A 17,651-nucleotide genomic window follows, 5' to 3' on the forward strand; every position below is an offset into this window, starting at 1 on the left:
AAAAAAAAAAAAAAAAAAAAAAACCTCCGCCGTGACAATGCTCTCACACATTGCCGTGACCAGGATTCGAACCTGGGTTACTACGGCCACAACGTAGGGTCCTAACCACTAGACGATCACGGCTATCGAAGGTAGTGTAAACCTGATCTCTTTTAACGATACACTTGAATAGAACGGTGTCGCGATTTACTTGCGCTTTATATAATTGCAAATTACGTCAGTTTTGTTAAATCGTCAAACTTTGATTATCGCAAAACTCTGATATAACAAGATGTCAAATGTTAAACATAAAGTCATAGATCGAAAATTAAAAAAAACAAAAAAAATTATCAGCAATAATCAACGATTTTTCTTTATTTACAATATGTTCTAACTTTTGAAGCAAATTGTAGTCATAAAGTGACAAATATATATTATATTCTGATATAATCTGCGATATTATATTCTTGCTATAATCTGATTATATTCTGCAAATATCGCATAAAGCATAACGCTATGTGTTTTTACGGGCAAACTTTCGATTTCTCTCAATTCGATTCGCGATTCAGGAACGAATCTTCTTACATATTTTCGAACATCGTAATTCCAAATCGAAGCCGCACCGACCATTTTATACGTGCTACGTAGTCGTCGTTTTATAAAATCAATCGGTAATCGCATATGTCGCGCGCGCAAACGTAGTCGTGGCCCGTAGCAAACAGCTCCGCCGTCTTTCTGTTCGCCGGATCGTTGCGGGGTTCTCTCGACCGCCGTTGCTACGGCCGTTGCTACCGTAGCGGTTTTAGCGACAATGTTTCTCTCATGCGGCGAAAAAGTCGCCGGAATATGGATACCTGCCGCCGACGACGACCACCTGCGAACGAGGTAGCCGCCCATTGTCGTCGGTTACTGCGGAAACGTCATTCTGTGTGTGAGCGCGCGCGGCTCGTGTTTCGCGCTCAGGTTCGTATCGCGATCTACTTCGCGACACAACTGGTCTCTCTTCAAAAGAATTTCTTTCTCTTGATGAGACCGTCTCTCTTAACAATTTTTTAACATAAGATTTTGCAAGCTGACGCAGTGAAAAGAAAGTTTCGTTCGTTGTCTGTTATCGAGACATTTTTGTCAATTGCTCTTTTTTTTGTTTTTTTAGTTTAGTCTATATATAATTTTATATATTCGTTCTTCTCTAAATTTATTATTTATATTGTATTTATTACATATTATTTTATACTTTATTTATTTTATTTTCCAATTATGTCATCTTCCTCCAATATTATGCAAGCAATATAATTACTGACGCAATTATCGCTAATTACATTGTATCATATGAACAGGCTTTTAAACAAAGCCAAAAGTTATCGCATAGTGCAGCAAGGTAAACGGTATAATTTGAGTACTGAACTATTCTATTAGTAGCAGCCACAAATATATTTATATCTGAAATTTTGGAAATCTCATTAAAACAGATAAATTCCATCAACATACATCTATATATCTTTAGCTCTTATTTTATGATAGATATATAAAGTTTCTATAAATATATTAATCAAATAGTAATCATATTATTTTGAACATTATAATGCATTTTTTTATTTATTTAAATTTAATAAGAAACAATTTTACGGCTATTTGTTACTAAATTTTCACTGCTCCGTTATTGTTTTACTTGTATTGCATCACTCTTATATATCAATAGTGCACCAAGTGAAGGTACGTTCCTGAATCGTTGTATAGACATCAAAGACTGTAAACTACTTGCTTCATCATGCTTTCCCGATCACGAGAGTCTCCGGGAGAGCCTACCCCAACTGAAGATAGCTTGATAGAGTCTGGGTTATCTTATATTCACGCCTCTCTCTCTCTCTCTCTCTCTATTTTTCTCTCTCTTTCTCACTCATTCTCTCTCTCTCTGTTTCTCTCTCGTTCTCTCTTTCACTCACTCTCTTTCTCTCGCTTTCTCTTGCTCTCTCGCTCTCTCGCTCTCTCGCTCTCTCGCTCTCTCGCTTTTCGCTTTCTCGCTCTCTCGCTCTCTCGCTCTCTCGCTCTCTTCCTCTCTTCCTCTCTCTCTCTCTCTCTCTCTTCCTCTCTCTCTCTCTCTCTCTCTCTCTTCCTCTCTCTCTCTTTCTCTCGTCCTCTCTCTCTCTCCCCCCCCTCTCTCTCTCTTTCTCTATCTTCTGTTTTTCCTTCTACTCTCCATCCAAAGTACGATACAGAATCGCGAACGAGTCGCAAAAACGTGGCGGAAAAGAAATATCATATCATTTAAAAGACTGTGAAATTTATTAGCGTTTGTTTACAGTGTTGCGAGATCAAATCTGTCGATCATATCCTGCAAACAATTCAAACTTGCACGATGCAATCTGAATAAACGGAAAAACACTTGAATATACCAATATATTGTATAAAATGAATATATGTGAAGTTTTACCAGAGATTTTAGTTTTCGTAATTTTTTAGTCGTTTTATTTGTAATAATTCATAATTAAAATCAAAAACTATAGAATTGTGACAACTCCAAAAAATTTTGGGAAGATATAATACAATTTTAAGTAAACTAAAATACATAAGAAAAAAGAACGTACGCAGGTCTAATAATTTTGAGATTTCCTGTAACCTTGAACATGTTCTATTTGACGAACAAAAGAGAACAAAAGAGAAGAGAACCGCTGATTTCGTCAAGTAGAGGATGTTTCTCAACTATTTTCTTTCTTCTTCTTTGTCCTCTCTCTCTCTCTCTCTTTCTTTCTCTTTCCTCTCTTGAACACCACTACTACTACGATGAAAGATTTATTGTTATAACGTTCTTCTTTTTGTTCGGATCGAACAACTAGATATACGATACTGAAAACCGAAAGTATTCAAGGAACAATGTTCTGTGCTCTCCTGTTGCTTGGATTAAATTTATGACACACGGCCAAACATTTCTCAAATGTAATGGTCTTGCAAAAACCTCGGAACATAAAATAATGATTTAAAAAAGTTTGCTGTATTATATAGTTTCGTAAGTGCCTTATAAACGTGCCAATCGATAATATACATAAAAATCAGAATGTACCGTATTATAAGAATTTTTCCTGTATTTCGTTATTTACTTTTCTTGTTCGTCGCACTTTTTTCCAAAGTCCTTGAGCAACTTATCAATTCGCTTCAAGTACTTTGTATAACTTCTGTGATCAATATTATATACCTGATAAAAAAAAAAATAAACGATTTTACAAAAACATTTGCAAAAAGATAATATGACAACTAAACGATCTGAAAAACAGCTTTTATACTTTTTTGACGAAGTTTGTTTTCAATCTTTTGTCTTGAAACATCATTTTGTCGCCGGTTTTCAAGTTATCAAAAACCTTTGCACGCAAAGGTCCAAATTTCTTTTGAAACTTTCGGACTTCTTTGCATTTCTTTTCCAGTTCTTGTATGTCGGCGTGAATTTTTCTTTCGTTCTCACCTAGCCGATCAACTTTCTTGTTAAAATGTTTAATGTCCTTGTAAGCATTTTGATAGTCTTTCCATACTTTAATGCGCAATTCTTCACCAAACTGAATATTACAACTATTTATATCTTTATGATATCTTATTTTTTTATGTTAGTGAAACATTTTATTGTTTTATATTGATATATTCGACAAGAGAAAAAAAATTATCACCTTATCAATTTTATTTCTGACCGTATCTTTTAATTGATCCGGTGCGTTTGGAAATTTATTCATTGCCTTATCAATCCGTGGTTGATTAGTTTTAATCCAGACATCAATTTTAGTGTTAACTTTATCATCATCGTAATCCATTAAGAATGTATCCTCGTTCGTAACATTATCTTGCACTTTTGCCAATATTTCGGAACTCCAGTGTAAAACACGATTTTTTTCTTCTACGAGTTCCTCCCACGTGTCAGGCATTCTACCTACAGTTTGCCCCATTTTCTTTGCCAATCTCTCGTTAGAATAAAAAATTCAGGTTTTTAACAATCTGAAAAAATTATTTTAAGAACTTACACTTTTCTTTTTTTTTTTATTTTGCATTTACTTACAATATATACAAACATATAATATATTACTTAAAACTCTAAAAATTTACATATATGTCTCTTAATTTTAATTTGATGTTGATAAAAATGTGTTTCGTTATCGCAAATGACATCGCATGACACTTTGTACGATGGCGCCTCGTAGCGGCGGGATCGCGACATTTCACGCTATTGATAAAATTCTTCCGACATGATAAATATATACCACGCGGTCGCGCTGAAGGAGAAAGCGGTGAAATAATGTGGAAAACGAGCTAGTTGCGTCTTTCATGGCCGGCTGAATGCGTGTCGGATTCGTTTCGCGTTTCAGGAATAAGGGGGATGAGACGCGCGACGATCGAAACGCGCAAGAGACGAGGTCGAAAGCTTTGCTTCGCATTCAGCGCCATTTTGCATCACTCGCTCGTCGGACTCGTGGAAAAGAGAACTGGGACGGATGTCCGCCTGTCGGGAAAGCCCCCGCGGGATTGAGTCGGCACGAGGCTCGCATCGCGGGGTGTCAATTCAAAGCGACGTAATCTCCGCTCAGCGCGACCAATAATCGGCTTATTGATTTTGATTTGTGTCTGCGCGAAGGCCTGTACATACCGTACATTGCGTTTTGACGACTGCATTGAACTCCGACTTAAACTACGCGCAGAAAGAACGTTGCTTCTCTTTCTCTCTCTCTTACTTTTGGCGAAATTATATTTCCATTAAAAGAAATGCTGCCGATTTTAATTATGTATAATAAAATTAGAAAATCCGTTTTTGCGTTTTTTATACTTACTAATCAAATGTAATTCCGGCAAATATATGTGTATGCAAATATATTATCCACACTAGAGGAATTTTTTTCTCTTCTCTCTCGAGGTTTACCTTATTTTCAAATATGTTTCGTACTTTTGCTTTTCGAAATGTTATCTATACACGTTTCACCTCTCATGTGGAAATGTACACAAGCTTTCAATAATTCGCTTTCCGAGGAAGGGGAAGAAGCCGCAGCTGATCAGCTATCCGCGGCAGTAGGAGAATGTAGTACGTAACAGTAGAAGCTTCTTTCCCTCTTGCGAAACGCATTTGTTTGAAGGCCTTTGTAATATATACAAACATATACCTGTACGTATTTCGAACGTGCGTGCTTGTGAAGAAACTCGATTTCAAAAAATCATTTATATAAGAAAGTACAATAATACGGAAATCCATGACATAAAAAAAAACTTGCAAACTTTTATTTAAATATTTTCGAATCGGTAATATACGTATGGTTTTATGGAAAAAAAAATCGCAAAGGAACAAAATACGCGCGCGAAAGCCTGTAACAAACTTATATAATACTTCTCGTTACAGTGAGGAACTCTCCGTCACACAGTGAGAAACTTTGTATAAACCAGTAGTATTTCGAGGAAGTCTTTTTCTTCGGGAAAACGTTCGCAGAAACATCTTTTCCCAACTTTTAGCGTGTAACACAACCAAGCCGAGTTTATCAACGTCAGCAATTAAGAGTTAATTCGCGCGATGTTCAGTCCCTCCGAGAGGGAAGGAGATCGCTCTGAAAGAGCGATAAACAACCATCTTTATGCCCGATGACGATGGAAATTTGCGTTTCATGGAATTATAAAGTAATCCCGCGCGGCGGCGCGCACCCTCTCCCGCGCGCAAAGCGAAAGTTTCTAACCGCGGTTAACTAGTTGACGCTTTTAACGATCCCGGCGACGTTTATTCGCGAGCATTCTCACGTGAAAAACCTCTGTAGACCTCCGCGCGCGCGCGCGCACGTTCGCACCGTTTATACGTACACACGTACGTGGTGCTGCTCTCCCGCTTTGCGGTACCGTTCGAGCGACAAATTGAACTAAAAATAACCGCTTTGCGCGCCGATGCCACCTGACTACTCGTGCGTGCGCGAAAGTGGCCTCGCACACACTTCACCTGGCTGCTCCTTTGAAGCCGGGAAATCGCCTTGCGAATTACGTGTATTCACATGCATGTACACCTTGTGTGCAGCTTTTTACAGCCTGACCTACCTTTCGCCCACGTTAAGTGGCGCTCATTCGTTGACTAGGAATCGGTACAGCGAGTAGTCGTGTCATCGCAATATCAAAAAACATACGAATGGCACATATCACGGATAGGTGTCGCGAATGATTGCGAATCGTGTTTCAATCATACTGTTGTGTGTACGTTTGTCTGAATTGCAAACAGAATATTTCTGTTCAATCAATGTGACATCGCGACTTTCACGAGAGAAGACGTGATTGAAGCACAATGTTTTTTTCTCTATTCTTTAGTTTCAATTTTTTTTTAATTGTATTTCAATTAAGAGTATACACACACGCGCACACATATGTGCGCATCTTGATAGTGTCAAGACAACAAGTTAACCACATAAGATACTTTGCGCGTTATTCGTTAATACAAATACGCGGTCTCGTAACGTGTGGCTATCCAGTAGTAATCTAGATTACGGTTTCTTCTCCACGCGACGGATCATCATATCGAATCGACACATGTAAATCACGAACCAAAAAAGCGAAACATCGTTTCCGACTGTTCGATGAATCAGTCAGAAAGAATTAATTAACGAGCTAAGCAGAGATGCTGTGCGCACAAACTTGTGCTCATTTTACCGTACTTGTACATTCGAAGTTATTTTATAACACGTCGAATATACAACGTGTACATTATACATAGACATGTTTGTATGTTCGTACGTATACAAAGATAATCGTAATGTGAAACTAAAGTGTGGTACAGAACACTTTAACGAGTAAAAAAAAAAACAATCCTGCTCACATAATTCGATCCTTATTAATGAAAATCAATTAAATGTTTCTTCCTTGAGATGACTTCTGTGCACACAAAACTCTACATAAAATCTCTATAGACAATGACAAACACTTGAAACTTTGCGACCGCGGCGTGTCGGCATGTTCTAATTCAATTACCGTCAAAATCCCTTGTCGTCGGGTATTAAAGCCAAGTCTAATCCCGGGGATACCGAGGGATACGCAAGACAAGGGCGATTCTCGAGTCAGTGCTAAGCTTGGCGAGTACTCTTTCTGTTTTTCTCTCTCTCTCTCTCTCTCTCTCTCTTTCTCTTTTTTTCTTTCTCTCTTCCTCTCTTTGGGGTAACGGTAATCGATGAAAAAAGCTAAAACGGTAACAATGGCGGCGTTTCTCACTGCGCTGCACTTAGTGCAGGTAAAGGTCGGAGCGGTGGCGCATTTGAGACGTAAGCGGATGAGAGTAAAAAAAGATTAAAATATTGTAGAGAGAAAAAAACCGTTCTAATATTCTTTTCGTTTAGAATGCACGAAACACATCCGAGCATTGATTACGTTTGTCTTTTCTTTTTGGGGGGAGACAGATCAATGTTTCACATTGATCGTGGTAGGTTTTTCATGTAACTGTCAGACAGATTAATGAAATAAAATGTCGCGGATTATGTAATATACGCAAGATGGAGTTGCGAGGCAGATCATTAATTCGCCATGTTCTAGAGGTGAATAAAGCTTCTCCCGGGAGTTGAGGAATGCGGATTCGCAGGAAGAGCTAGATCCCTATATTTGGGGAGACGGATTCTGAGCGCGCGAACGCGAAGCAAATATTTTTGGAATTATCATTTTCAAATCGCAAAATCTGCACCGATCGGATTTTGATTATTTTTATTTTGATCATCTTTAGCCAATTAATGTAAATAGAAAATACATTTCATTCATGTCTTTGCAAAAATAATAAACATATTCAAGAAGAAAACCAAAACTTGTTGTTTTATTTATATTAATTGGCTCTGAAGATGATCAAAATAAAAATGATCGAAACGTTCCAACAAGATTGAAGAGTTTTTTTTTTAATTTTTTTATATTCCAAATTCTAAAGCTTTAAGATCTCTACTTTAATTTTTGAATTTTGCCCAAAAAAGCTTGTTTTCTAATTAAACATATTTCTTGAGATAACTACTAATTTCTTTTTTTTTTTAAATAAAATTGATTAAATTCTCTCTCTCTCTATCTCTTATTTTCTTGCTTTCTCTACTTTAAACTTTGAGTAAAAAAGTGCGACAGAAAGTGCGAGCAGAGTCGTAGTTATTTTCGCTCGGACACGATCCGATACGTGGAAGCCATTGTTCGTGCGATCCTAGTTTGGCAGTGATCCTCGGTGTCAGCTAGTCTAATAAAAGCCAGGTCGAGCTTGCGACTGATCGAGCCGATTGTAATTCATGCCCGTCGTTGCGCTGGCTACAATCTGGAAAAAACTCTATCACCATCTCACTCTCTCGCGTGCTCTCTCTCACTCACTCTCTCTCTCTCTCTCTCTCTCTCTCTCTTTCTCTCTCTCCGTACATTTCTCCTTAAAGTAAAATCTTTTTCTTCTCAGACGATTGTCCAAGGATCACAAGAGAATAAACGATTTGCGGATAAGTGCAGAGACAATAGTTATCAATAGCACTCGTACGTGCCGCTACTTGTCTGTGCTTCCCATAAAGCTCTCGAGAGACGTTCCTCCAATGGCGAACTGCCAAGCAGACACAATCCATACTATAAATACTGCGCATCACTGTCCTATCCTGGCATACGTATCGTACTAGTTTGTTTCGTTCCACACACGACTATCCCTTTTTTCAATTTTTTGCTCGCACTTCGTTAACATGACTGAAACGTCCTGATTTTAACACGTCGTAATTAACGTTCGACTTCGTCTCGCGTTCGTCAGACACGATCGATTTTTACATATCGAGAATATTTTTCTCAAAAAGAAACGAAGAAAATAGAGAAGAGCAAAAAATAGTTTTCCGATTAAAATGCTGCGTTTTATGATTTTAGATTTTTTGTAAGTTTCTTCTTACACGTACATATCTGTATAAAAGAAGGCAAGAAAGAGTCATGTATATATATATATATATATGTATATAAACTTTTAAGTAATATATATTATCAAACACTAATTTCAATAATTGAAATATACAGAAGATGTGAGAAGTGTAGTCTGGAAAAAACGACGGATTGGGGCGAAGTACGTGTAACTCGGCGATCGAGTAATGCGCGCCACGTTTTCGAAAAAAAAAAAATTCACATACACCATGTGTTAATGTAATCGACGTAAAAGGTATAAGCTTTTGCGACCGCTTTCGAGAGAGGTGAACGTACAAATTCCTGTGTTACGCCACAGGACTCTCAGGCTAATGGCGGCCGTTTATTCGACTCGCGTCCAGACTGGAAGTGGTCGATAGTGGTTTTCGGTATATGATGAGAGCAGTCTCTAGCTAGAAGATGGAATATTGCAAGAGAGAGAGAGAGAGATTGAAAGAGAGAGAGAGAGAAGAGAAGAGAGAGAGAAGAGAACAGACCGGGGTAGGAATCGATCGTTTTAATATGACGCAAGTAAGAACATTAACGGTGTGAATGCTAAAAGATGGAGGGAAGGTGTGCAGCAACGCGGTGTACGAAGGAACGAAACAAAGAGCGCAAAGACGAACAGGATAAACGGCAAAGAGAGGGGGGAGGGAAAAAAAAACAAAAACAAAAAACAACGAACGATGGAGAAGAAAAAAACAGCGAGTAACGGGGAGTAACGTTTATTAGACGTTATTAAATATAATGCCGCGAGGCGTGTCTCTCTTTCCCTTCGGGAAAGTTTTCCGATAACTTCGTAATTTGCTAAAAGGATCCTTGTGCTACGGGATTTTTAAGATGTTCCGCTTCCTCTCCGTGATGTCTTCCATCGATCTACCGCTTGTTTTTCAACGAAGTTTGTTACTAAGCTTTTGGAACAATGTACATCTCACTTTTTAATTTTTTTCCACTCGACATCGTCGAACAGCTTGATATTGTGTATATTTTAGTGATCATATATATATATATATATATATTTATATATATTTTTTTTATATTTTTAATGCGTGTTCACACAGCACCAGTTCGCAACTGCTCGATACGTCAACTGTTTCGTGCTTTCAACTCTATCTCTCTTTTCTATATAATTGAATAATAATGTGTAATAGAAAGTTTTGCAATAATAATAACGCGTTTCTGATATACATTAATTATAATGCTATCATCGAATCACTCCGGTAAGCCGGATTTATTTGGCAATTTTATCGTTTATCGTAATTGGTCGAAATCCAGATTCAAATAATTTCAGTAATAAATTGTTCTAAATTAATGCGCGCTGATAGTATCGCACGCGTGTTTCCGTTTTTGGAAGCGTTCGTATTTAGCCGAAGATATACGCGCACATCCCGCTTATACTCCCCGGTGGCTAAGAGCCATGGCGTGTCACCCTAATGGCAGTGTCGACGAGTGAAATTTACCTGAAAATCGCGTTAGCCGCGAAGTTTCGATCGTCTAGTATTTCCGGCGGAGATTATCACGAAAGGGACTCTCTCTCCTTGCTGTGCCAACGCCGAGCTCTCAAATTGAATTGAGATTACGGTGCCTCCTTGTGCCTCATGCATGCGCACCTTTTCTCGAACACAAGTTTCCTCGCTACGTGCGGCAACGGGAAATTTCGGGCTTCGTCGCGCAACGCACGCTTCAAACTCTATGGGATATAGTCTGCGAAAGAACAACCGATGTTTTATTTACCAAAAGCAAATGAAATATTAGTCAGTAAATTATTTCAGGAATTTTGGTGGTTTGTTTTTTTTTTTAATACACTTGGTATAGAAAATATTTACATTTATGTAATTTGCGCGTTTACTCGTTAATTTTAAATAATATTTTTCTTTATTTATAGCGTCACGCCGAAGCGTATTTTATTTAAAAATTATACAGACGACAGGATACGAGTGATAGAACGCGCGTTATGAAACTTCGTGATTCATCCCCGACTCCATCTAGTAGATCGGTTATCACTTTGGAGGCTTAACCAAGAATCCGTGCAAATTGAACACTGTATCTAACCCCATCTTAAAGCGCGTACCGTCTCTTTGAGATTCTGGAATTTGCGCTCTGAGGGTTGTGAGAGCGAGCGGATATATCCCCGACTTAATCGATTATCTATCCTGCCGTGCGCATCCTTCCGAGATATTTCTGACACGTTGATGTGTTTATCTACACAACGTTGTTCTAGATTTAAAATTAGTCTTTTTTCTACGACTCGACGTGTTAACGCGGTCGCGATTTAAAAACGCTTTCGTGGGCATTCGCGAAGCGATTAAATCTCCCCCTTGCGTCGTCTCGTTTTTCTTCTCATTTTTAATCCCGTTATCTTCTTCTCTCGCGCTTTATAATATTTCTGTTCTATTTTGTTTTATTTATGTGAGAGCGGGTCTTGCGAGTGTTTTATTGTAGAAAAACATTTTATACTCAATAGCGTTTTAAATTCGATATTATTGATATCAATTATTTTGTCGATGCGGTTTTTCACTTGGAAATAATATTTTCTATTAAAAAAATAAAATGCCGTTTACGGTATGAAATGACACGGAATATTTTATTGTTTGTAACTCCATTTTGTTTGTTAAAGCTCGAATTAAGCCAGATGGCATTTGCGAAGTAACGCGCGCGGAGAAACTGCGTTAGATATTCTCATTGTGTTATTATCCTTCTGCGACTCCTGCGCATAAGCACGTAAACATCGACGAAAATCCGACATTGTTCTCACGTTAATGGAGATGCAAATAGACCAACTCCGGATTATAAACCAAGCGTGATATACGACAAAGTCAGTCGGATTTCACGCTCGAAGCGCGTTTCGTGATCGAAAGTGCGCTGTGAGTGAAAAATTTAATTGAAAATTTACACGAAAATGATATCAACTTTGCAAAATTTGTATTAATTTATAATCATTATTAATATATCTAGGAATATAAACAAAAATTTTGTATCTAAACGCAAAGACGGATTGGTTCGCCAAATTGTGCGGAGTCGGCTATAACGGTATTACATTTTTTTGCTATGATATAATTTCTCTTCGTGTATATATATATATATAGAAATTGCGAGCAGAAAGAGTATTCTCGTGGGGAATTTCGGATTGGATATTACGATACTGTTATCTTCCTCTTTAATCCGATCTGGTTCTCGCTCTTGCTTTTGTTAACATCATCTCCGCGATCTACGTTAGAGAGATCTCTGGCTCTTCATTACCGCGATGCCTTTTGGGAGCCATCGGTGCTTGTTACTGGATGAAGGTCACAGCGTGGCCGATCGCCGTTTTTTATTAGAATTTTATGTAATAATAATAAAATCAGCTTGTGTCGCGATACAAAGACAACAATTCATTCGTCGTTTCAAAAATTGAGAAACAATCTCGATTGCTGATTTAATAATTTTAATTTTGAACAAAATTTCTCGTGGAAAAATTAGAAAGATAAGATTATTGAATAAAAAGAAATCGATATCATGTAATCGACGAACGCGTGTTAATTAAAGAGCATAGTAGATCGCAATCGAACAGCGCACGCAAATCTCGTCGTTAAAACGCTTCTTTCGATCGACGTTCCACCTGAGAATTCTATTCTAACGTCATTCAAAATGGACCCCGGTTGGCCGAGAGATGGCGATCTCGATTTACCACGAGCTAAAACTCTTCGAATGGCGATTGGTCGCCTCGAGTTCTTTCTGGCAGTGCATCCAAGATCGCTGGTCTCTTCTCTGACCCGTGTTTCTTATCCGCGGGGACAATAGTTTCTCGATACGTGCGATGTATTGTACACGCGCCTTCGCTCTTTCGACGTTCTCTTTTCCACCTCGCTCGTATCCTTAACTCTAAAATTAGCCTATCCTTCCACGTGCGACTCTTTTTTCTCCATTTCTCTCTCTCTCTCTCTCTCTCTTTTTCTCTCTCTTTTCCTCTATTCTTTTTTTTTTCTTCTCTCTTTTTTTCATCTCCGTGTAAGATATTACTTGGTTGTTTTCGCCGAACGACGTTTCTCTTCCGATCAAACGCTTTCGCAGTCTTGTCACGGTTCGTCAAATAAATTTGGCGAGAATTTCGATCTCTTCTCTTTTTTCTTTCCTTTCTTTATCTCTCTCTCTTTTAATTTTTTTTTTTTTTTTTTTTTTTCTTCACGTCTCTCTTCGTCACATAAGAAAACACGATTAACACGACCGTGTGTCGCGGGAGTGAGAGGAAAACGCGGCTACAAATCTAGAGTACCGGCCTTCTCGTTGCAGGCGTCATAAGGAGTCGAGACTTGAAGCTTCCGCCGCTTGTTGACCGAGTGTCTTCAAGCTGGAGCTGGCAAAGAGGACTTTCGGTCTGAGGAGGTGAGTACCGTTTCATTCTTTGTTCTGCCCTGCGAGCCTTCGCGCCGCGCCGGTAGAAAATTTCCGACAGTAGACTCGGCTAAACTGTTTCTCGAATTTCTTGACCGTGCCACATTTCTCGCTCTTATACGTATTTACAATTAATTAGAAAAGTTTGACAGATATGTCGCCATTCTACTCTGATCTTTTTTCTCTCGCAATCTTCTAAATCTTTGTGGTTGAACATTAAGCGCGCGTACATTTATATATATAGAACCACTGTTTTATTTTCTCTCCACGAGAACATTTCCGAAACTACATCTGGTTTCAATAAGTTGCTCCGAGCGAGAGAGATTTATCTGTTTTATGTGGTATATACGTGTATGTGTATTCGTCTCTCTCAGATGACTGATAATAATTTTACCGAGTAATCGACGAAAGTTTCGAACACATTTGATGCAATACTAAAGATCTCTACTTGATATCCTCGCGGCGCGAGCGTGTCGGACAAATAGACTCAGGCAAACAAACGGCAAATTGCAGCAAACGTTAGGAGAGCGAACAGAGCTTGTAACATATAACAATGAAAACGCGCTCTACGTTATTATCTCCGCGACGAACATTTCGGCCATTCGCCATTGCTCGGTAATGTTCTCGGCAATATGGCGCGATACAATGTTGTGGCATTTTGATTGGTGGTCCTAACGTAACATCGTCGTTAAGTACGCATGTATATACTTGGATGGCCTGTGACTGACGTGAGTTCCCTATTACGTTCCTATTGGCATCCGTTGACCTGAAACGCAGTTCGGTCACTTCGATTGCGTCGAGCTAAGTAGAGCTGCGCGTGCCACAAAAGAAACGCGAATGTGAACCTTTATCAATGTAGTTGTATATACAATTGCGCGATGTTGCGGTCTTTCTCGTACATTTGAAACATATATATAGATGCGTTTCGGTTGATATATCGCTCGGCGATACACCGTATTGAATTCGCATCAATACGACGTAAATTATGTTTCGCGCAAAATATATGAAAATTGGAATCCATACCGCACACATCGAAAACTGTGATTAACTAATCGTAAACAGGAAGCTCGGAGATTGCTTCATATGGCAAACTGAATATGCGGCCACGTTCTCTTCCGCCACAAATTAAAATTAATTTGCGTAACGCGTGCACATATCCGCGCGATTGCAAAAATTCATCGCGCGATCACGCTCCCACGTGTTTAAAATCTCGTCGTTTTGCGCGAACGGCGCGAGCGCGCGACGTCATTTTCCCGTAAATACATCCCTCCGATTTCTTCCCACGAAACGAGGTCAAGTCAATATTCGTCATTTAAACAAACGCGGCATATGTATACGTGTACATTACATACTTATACGTACCGGCAGAGTACAACAAAAAAAAAAAAAAAAAAAAAAAATACGTACGTACACCGGCACCGTCGAGTGAAGCGCATCGCAATACATTTTAGCGATAATTAAATTTAACAAGTCTTTTCACATTTCTGTTTTTAGCTTTTATGCTTTTTCGTTAATTGCGTCAAAATAATTATATTTTGACCTGTGTTAAATATAAACGTAAAATAAATAAATATCTCACATTTTTTATCCTATTTATATAACTTCAATTTCGATACGCATTTTCTTTTGTTTATTTGAATGTAATTTTTCGAAATAAAACAAAATTTATTGACGTACGCCGCCGAAAAAAGTTTCGAGTTTCCGTGCGCATGAAAATTTCACACTTACCCTATTGGATGTTGAACAAGCAAAGTTATCGTTCGACTGAAACAACGGCGGTATCATGGACTTTCTAAGTCAACCTGACATGTTAAATAATTTACCGTCTCCGTGCCCAACTATAAATGTCAGAACATTTTTCATCTTCTGTTTCTATTAACGGAACTTTCTGAGACCGTTATATCGGGACGCTGCATTGGACAAATAGAATGAATTGCTAGAAAAATCTTTATATCAAATTGAATTTTCTACAGCGTGAGATTTTTTAAATTGAAAAAAAAAAAAAAAATTCGAAATCAAAGATGCATCGAGTTCTCCCCGATAAATGTGTATTTTAGAAAAATGATTTTTCTTCCATAAAATATTATTGAAAAAAAAAGATATAAATAAAAAAATCTATACAACGTATTCGATAAAATCTGTGACCGCGATCGCGGAGAGGTGATAAAAGCAATTTTACAGTCGCTTTGATGTTAAACCCGCCGATCACGAGAGAGCACCAGCCGAAAATTCTAGATGAACCGTGTCTTGCCACCCCCGTGAGGGAGCGGACAAAGAGAGAAGGGGAGGAAATAATGGCGGGGGAGACTTTACATGGGCCGACAAGGGTGAAAAGAGGGTTGTGCAGCAGAGAGTGGGAACCCGGCAGGCACGACGATGCATTTAATAATTAACTCGCTGGATACACGACGCGATGGATGTCTGACGGGGTTTCGTCAAGAGAGGTCGAGGAGGCGCGCGGACTGGCGGAGGGATTTGTTGCAGAAGTGGAGGTCGGTAGAGAATGATGGCTCGGATGTGAGAGGAGAGGTAGGGATAGAGAGGGAAGCGAGTGAATGGAGAAGGTGAGGAGAGGAGATGGGAGAGGGGAAGCGGGTGACTGCAGACGGGGTGTGAGGGAAAGAGGTAGTGTGCTTGGGGTAGGTTGGTAGCCGGAATGGCTTTCGTGGATGCTGCGCAACGATCAATATACCACGTGATGCCACGCGTCACGTCTCTCTCGCACACACCCAACCATCTTCTTTCACTCACTTTCCTCGCTCCTCTGTCCTCCTCACGGTCGCCGTCTCCGCTTTTCTCTTTCCAGCAATGTTCTATCGTTGTTTCCTTGACTTCGTGACGTAACGTCGTCGGTCCAGACGATGAGGCATGACGCGTGTTTATTTTATTTCCAAAAATACTTTGATCGAAGCACGTACGCGTTGTGCTGTCGCGCTTTAATTGATATTTCAATTCTCGAGACACTTTTGCTGGAGAAAAAATAACACCGTTAGAAATATTATCGCCTCGTCAACTTAATTCAAATCTGATTTACAGATATAATGTAATTAGTATTGATTTTTATCGTAATTTTTATTGGTTGAGATATGTAACGAGAAATCTATGTTTGTTGAATATTTCGAATTTCTGCAATGACTCATATACGTTCTTTGTATTTGGCCGCGCACTATAATATCGGAGGTGTGATTTACATCGTTCGAAAGCTTATGCGAATTTAACAATACAGAGCGAGTTTAGACTAGTATTTGTCGAAATCGGCTAGCGAATTCCATAAGCGAGATTCGTCAAACGTAAAATACGTGGACAATACAGTGTAAATTTGTAAAACACACACGAGTAAATTAAATTATCGTTATTAAAAAAAAACAACTTCATCAAAAGTCTGTAAAACGCCTTCATCGTAAGAGCAAAAAATTACACTTTGCTTGTCCAGTAAACAAATCAACAAAATATTAAAAATAGATTTATTTTTCTCTTTTTGTTTATTAAAAGTTACAGAATTACCACTGATCATCCTCGTTTCAAAACGATGTTAAAGAGAAAATAAAAAAACTACGTAAAAATAAAAATAAAAAGCAGAAAAATATTAAAATTAATAAATTTACATTTCGTAAATTTCAGTGTAAATACCGTTTCTTAACAAATGTAATTAATTGTGCTTTAATATTTGCATTCGCATTTTTCGAAAATACATGCGATAACGAGCCAGCGTTTGACATGTGTTTTTCTGAGGGATGAAATTTGTCAACGACATCACTAGGCGTTGTTTCGGATATTTATCAATCGAACTTCGTGTTGCAGATACTTTAGAAAAAAAACAGTATTTTCTCGATTTCGAGCTCATGCATATAGCTCGAATTTAATGAGAATTACGTTTGCATGTAAAAAAAAAGCAATAACATACAATTAACGTTGTTCAATAATTATCATTTCGCAGTAAAAATATTCGCACTAATAATGAGTCGGTAATAAATCAATGTTGCAGTTTTATACCATATACCGACGTTATAACTTTATTAAAAACATGCTTAATATGTATTTCGCATTCTGTTCCCCGACCTGTAAAACATAGTTTTAGTAAAAAGTCGCGAAAAGCAAGCTTTATTGTTGCGAAAAATATTGAAAAATATTGCGCGTTTATCGAATGTGTGTAATTTATGCACAGGCTTTTCCTTCCGCTTGCAAGTGGAAAAAGTCTGTGTGTACAAATTACACACATTCGATAAACTTTTAACTTGACCACTGAAATTTAATTTGCGCGGCAAATACATACCCGCGAATGCTTAGCGTAGAATGCAACATATGTGCGATTTATATCTACAAATGTAAAGTTATTCTAGAAAAACTTTTCGCGAATACACATGACAAAAGTAATTGTCATTTAATTAAAATTTTTCAGTTTTAACAAATCATATTTACGACTATAGGTTTTCGAT

At 38.2% G+C, this 17,651-nt stretch overlaps 1 protein-coding gene and 1 non-coding gene across 3 annotated transcripts; both read right to left on the reverse strand.

Annotated features, from left to right (window-relative positions):
- Positions 1-51: 51 nt before the first annotated feature.
- Trnah-gug lies at positions 52-123 on the reverse strand. The gene has a single exon. It is a non-coding gene; the product is annotated as a tRNA-His (tRNA).
- Positions 124-2,497: 2,374 nt separating this feature from the next.
- LOC109853891 lies at positions 2,498-5,103 on the reverse strand. 2 transcript variants are annotated; one of them, XM_020426445.1, is made up of 4 exons: positions 4,782-5,103; positions 3,633-3,954; positions 3,258-3,524; positions 2,498-3,169 (listed from the first exon to the last, which is right to left on the reverse strand). In XM_020426445.1, the coding sequence occupies exons 2-4, from the start codon at positions 3,903-3,905 to the stop codon at positions 3,071-3,073; spliced, it is 639 nt and encodes a 212-aa protein (XP_020282034.1). In that variant the 5' UTR covers positions 3,906-3,954; positions 4,782-5,103; the 3' UTR covers positions 2,498-3,070. The 2 variants fall into 2 exon arrangements, with proteins under 2 accessions (XP_020282034.1, XP_020282035.1); XM_020426446.1 differs by lacking the exon at positions 4,782-5,103 and adding an exon at positions 4,043-4,114.
- Between the last annotated feature and the right edge of the window lie 12,548 nt (positions 5,104-17,651).

The sequence above is a fragment of the Pseudomyrmex gracilis genome, unplaced genomic scaffold (genome assembly GCF_002006095.1).
Source record: "Pseudomyrmex gracilis isolate BER0280 unplaced genomic scaffold, ASM200609v1 scaffold_56, whole genome shotgun sequence".
Classification (NCBI taxonomy): domain Eukaryota; kingdom Metazoa; phylum Arthropoda; class Insecta; order Hymenoptera; family Formicidae; genus Pseudomyrmex; species Pseudomyrmex gracilis.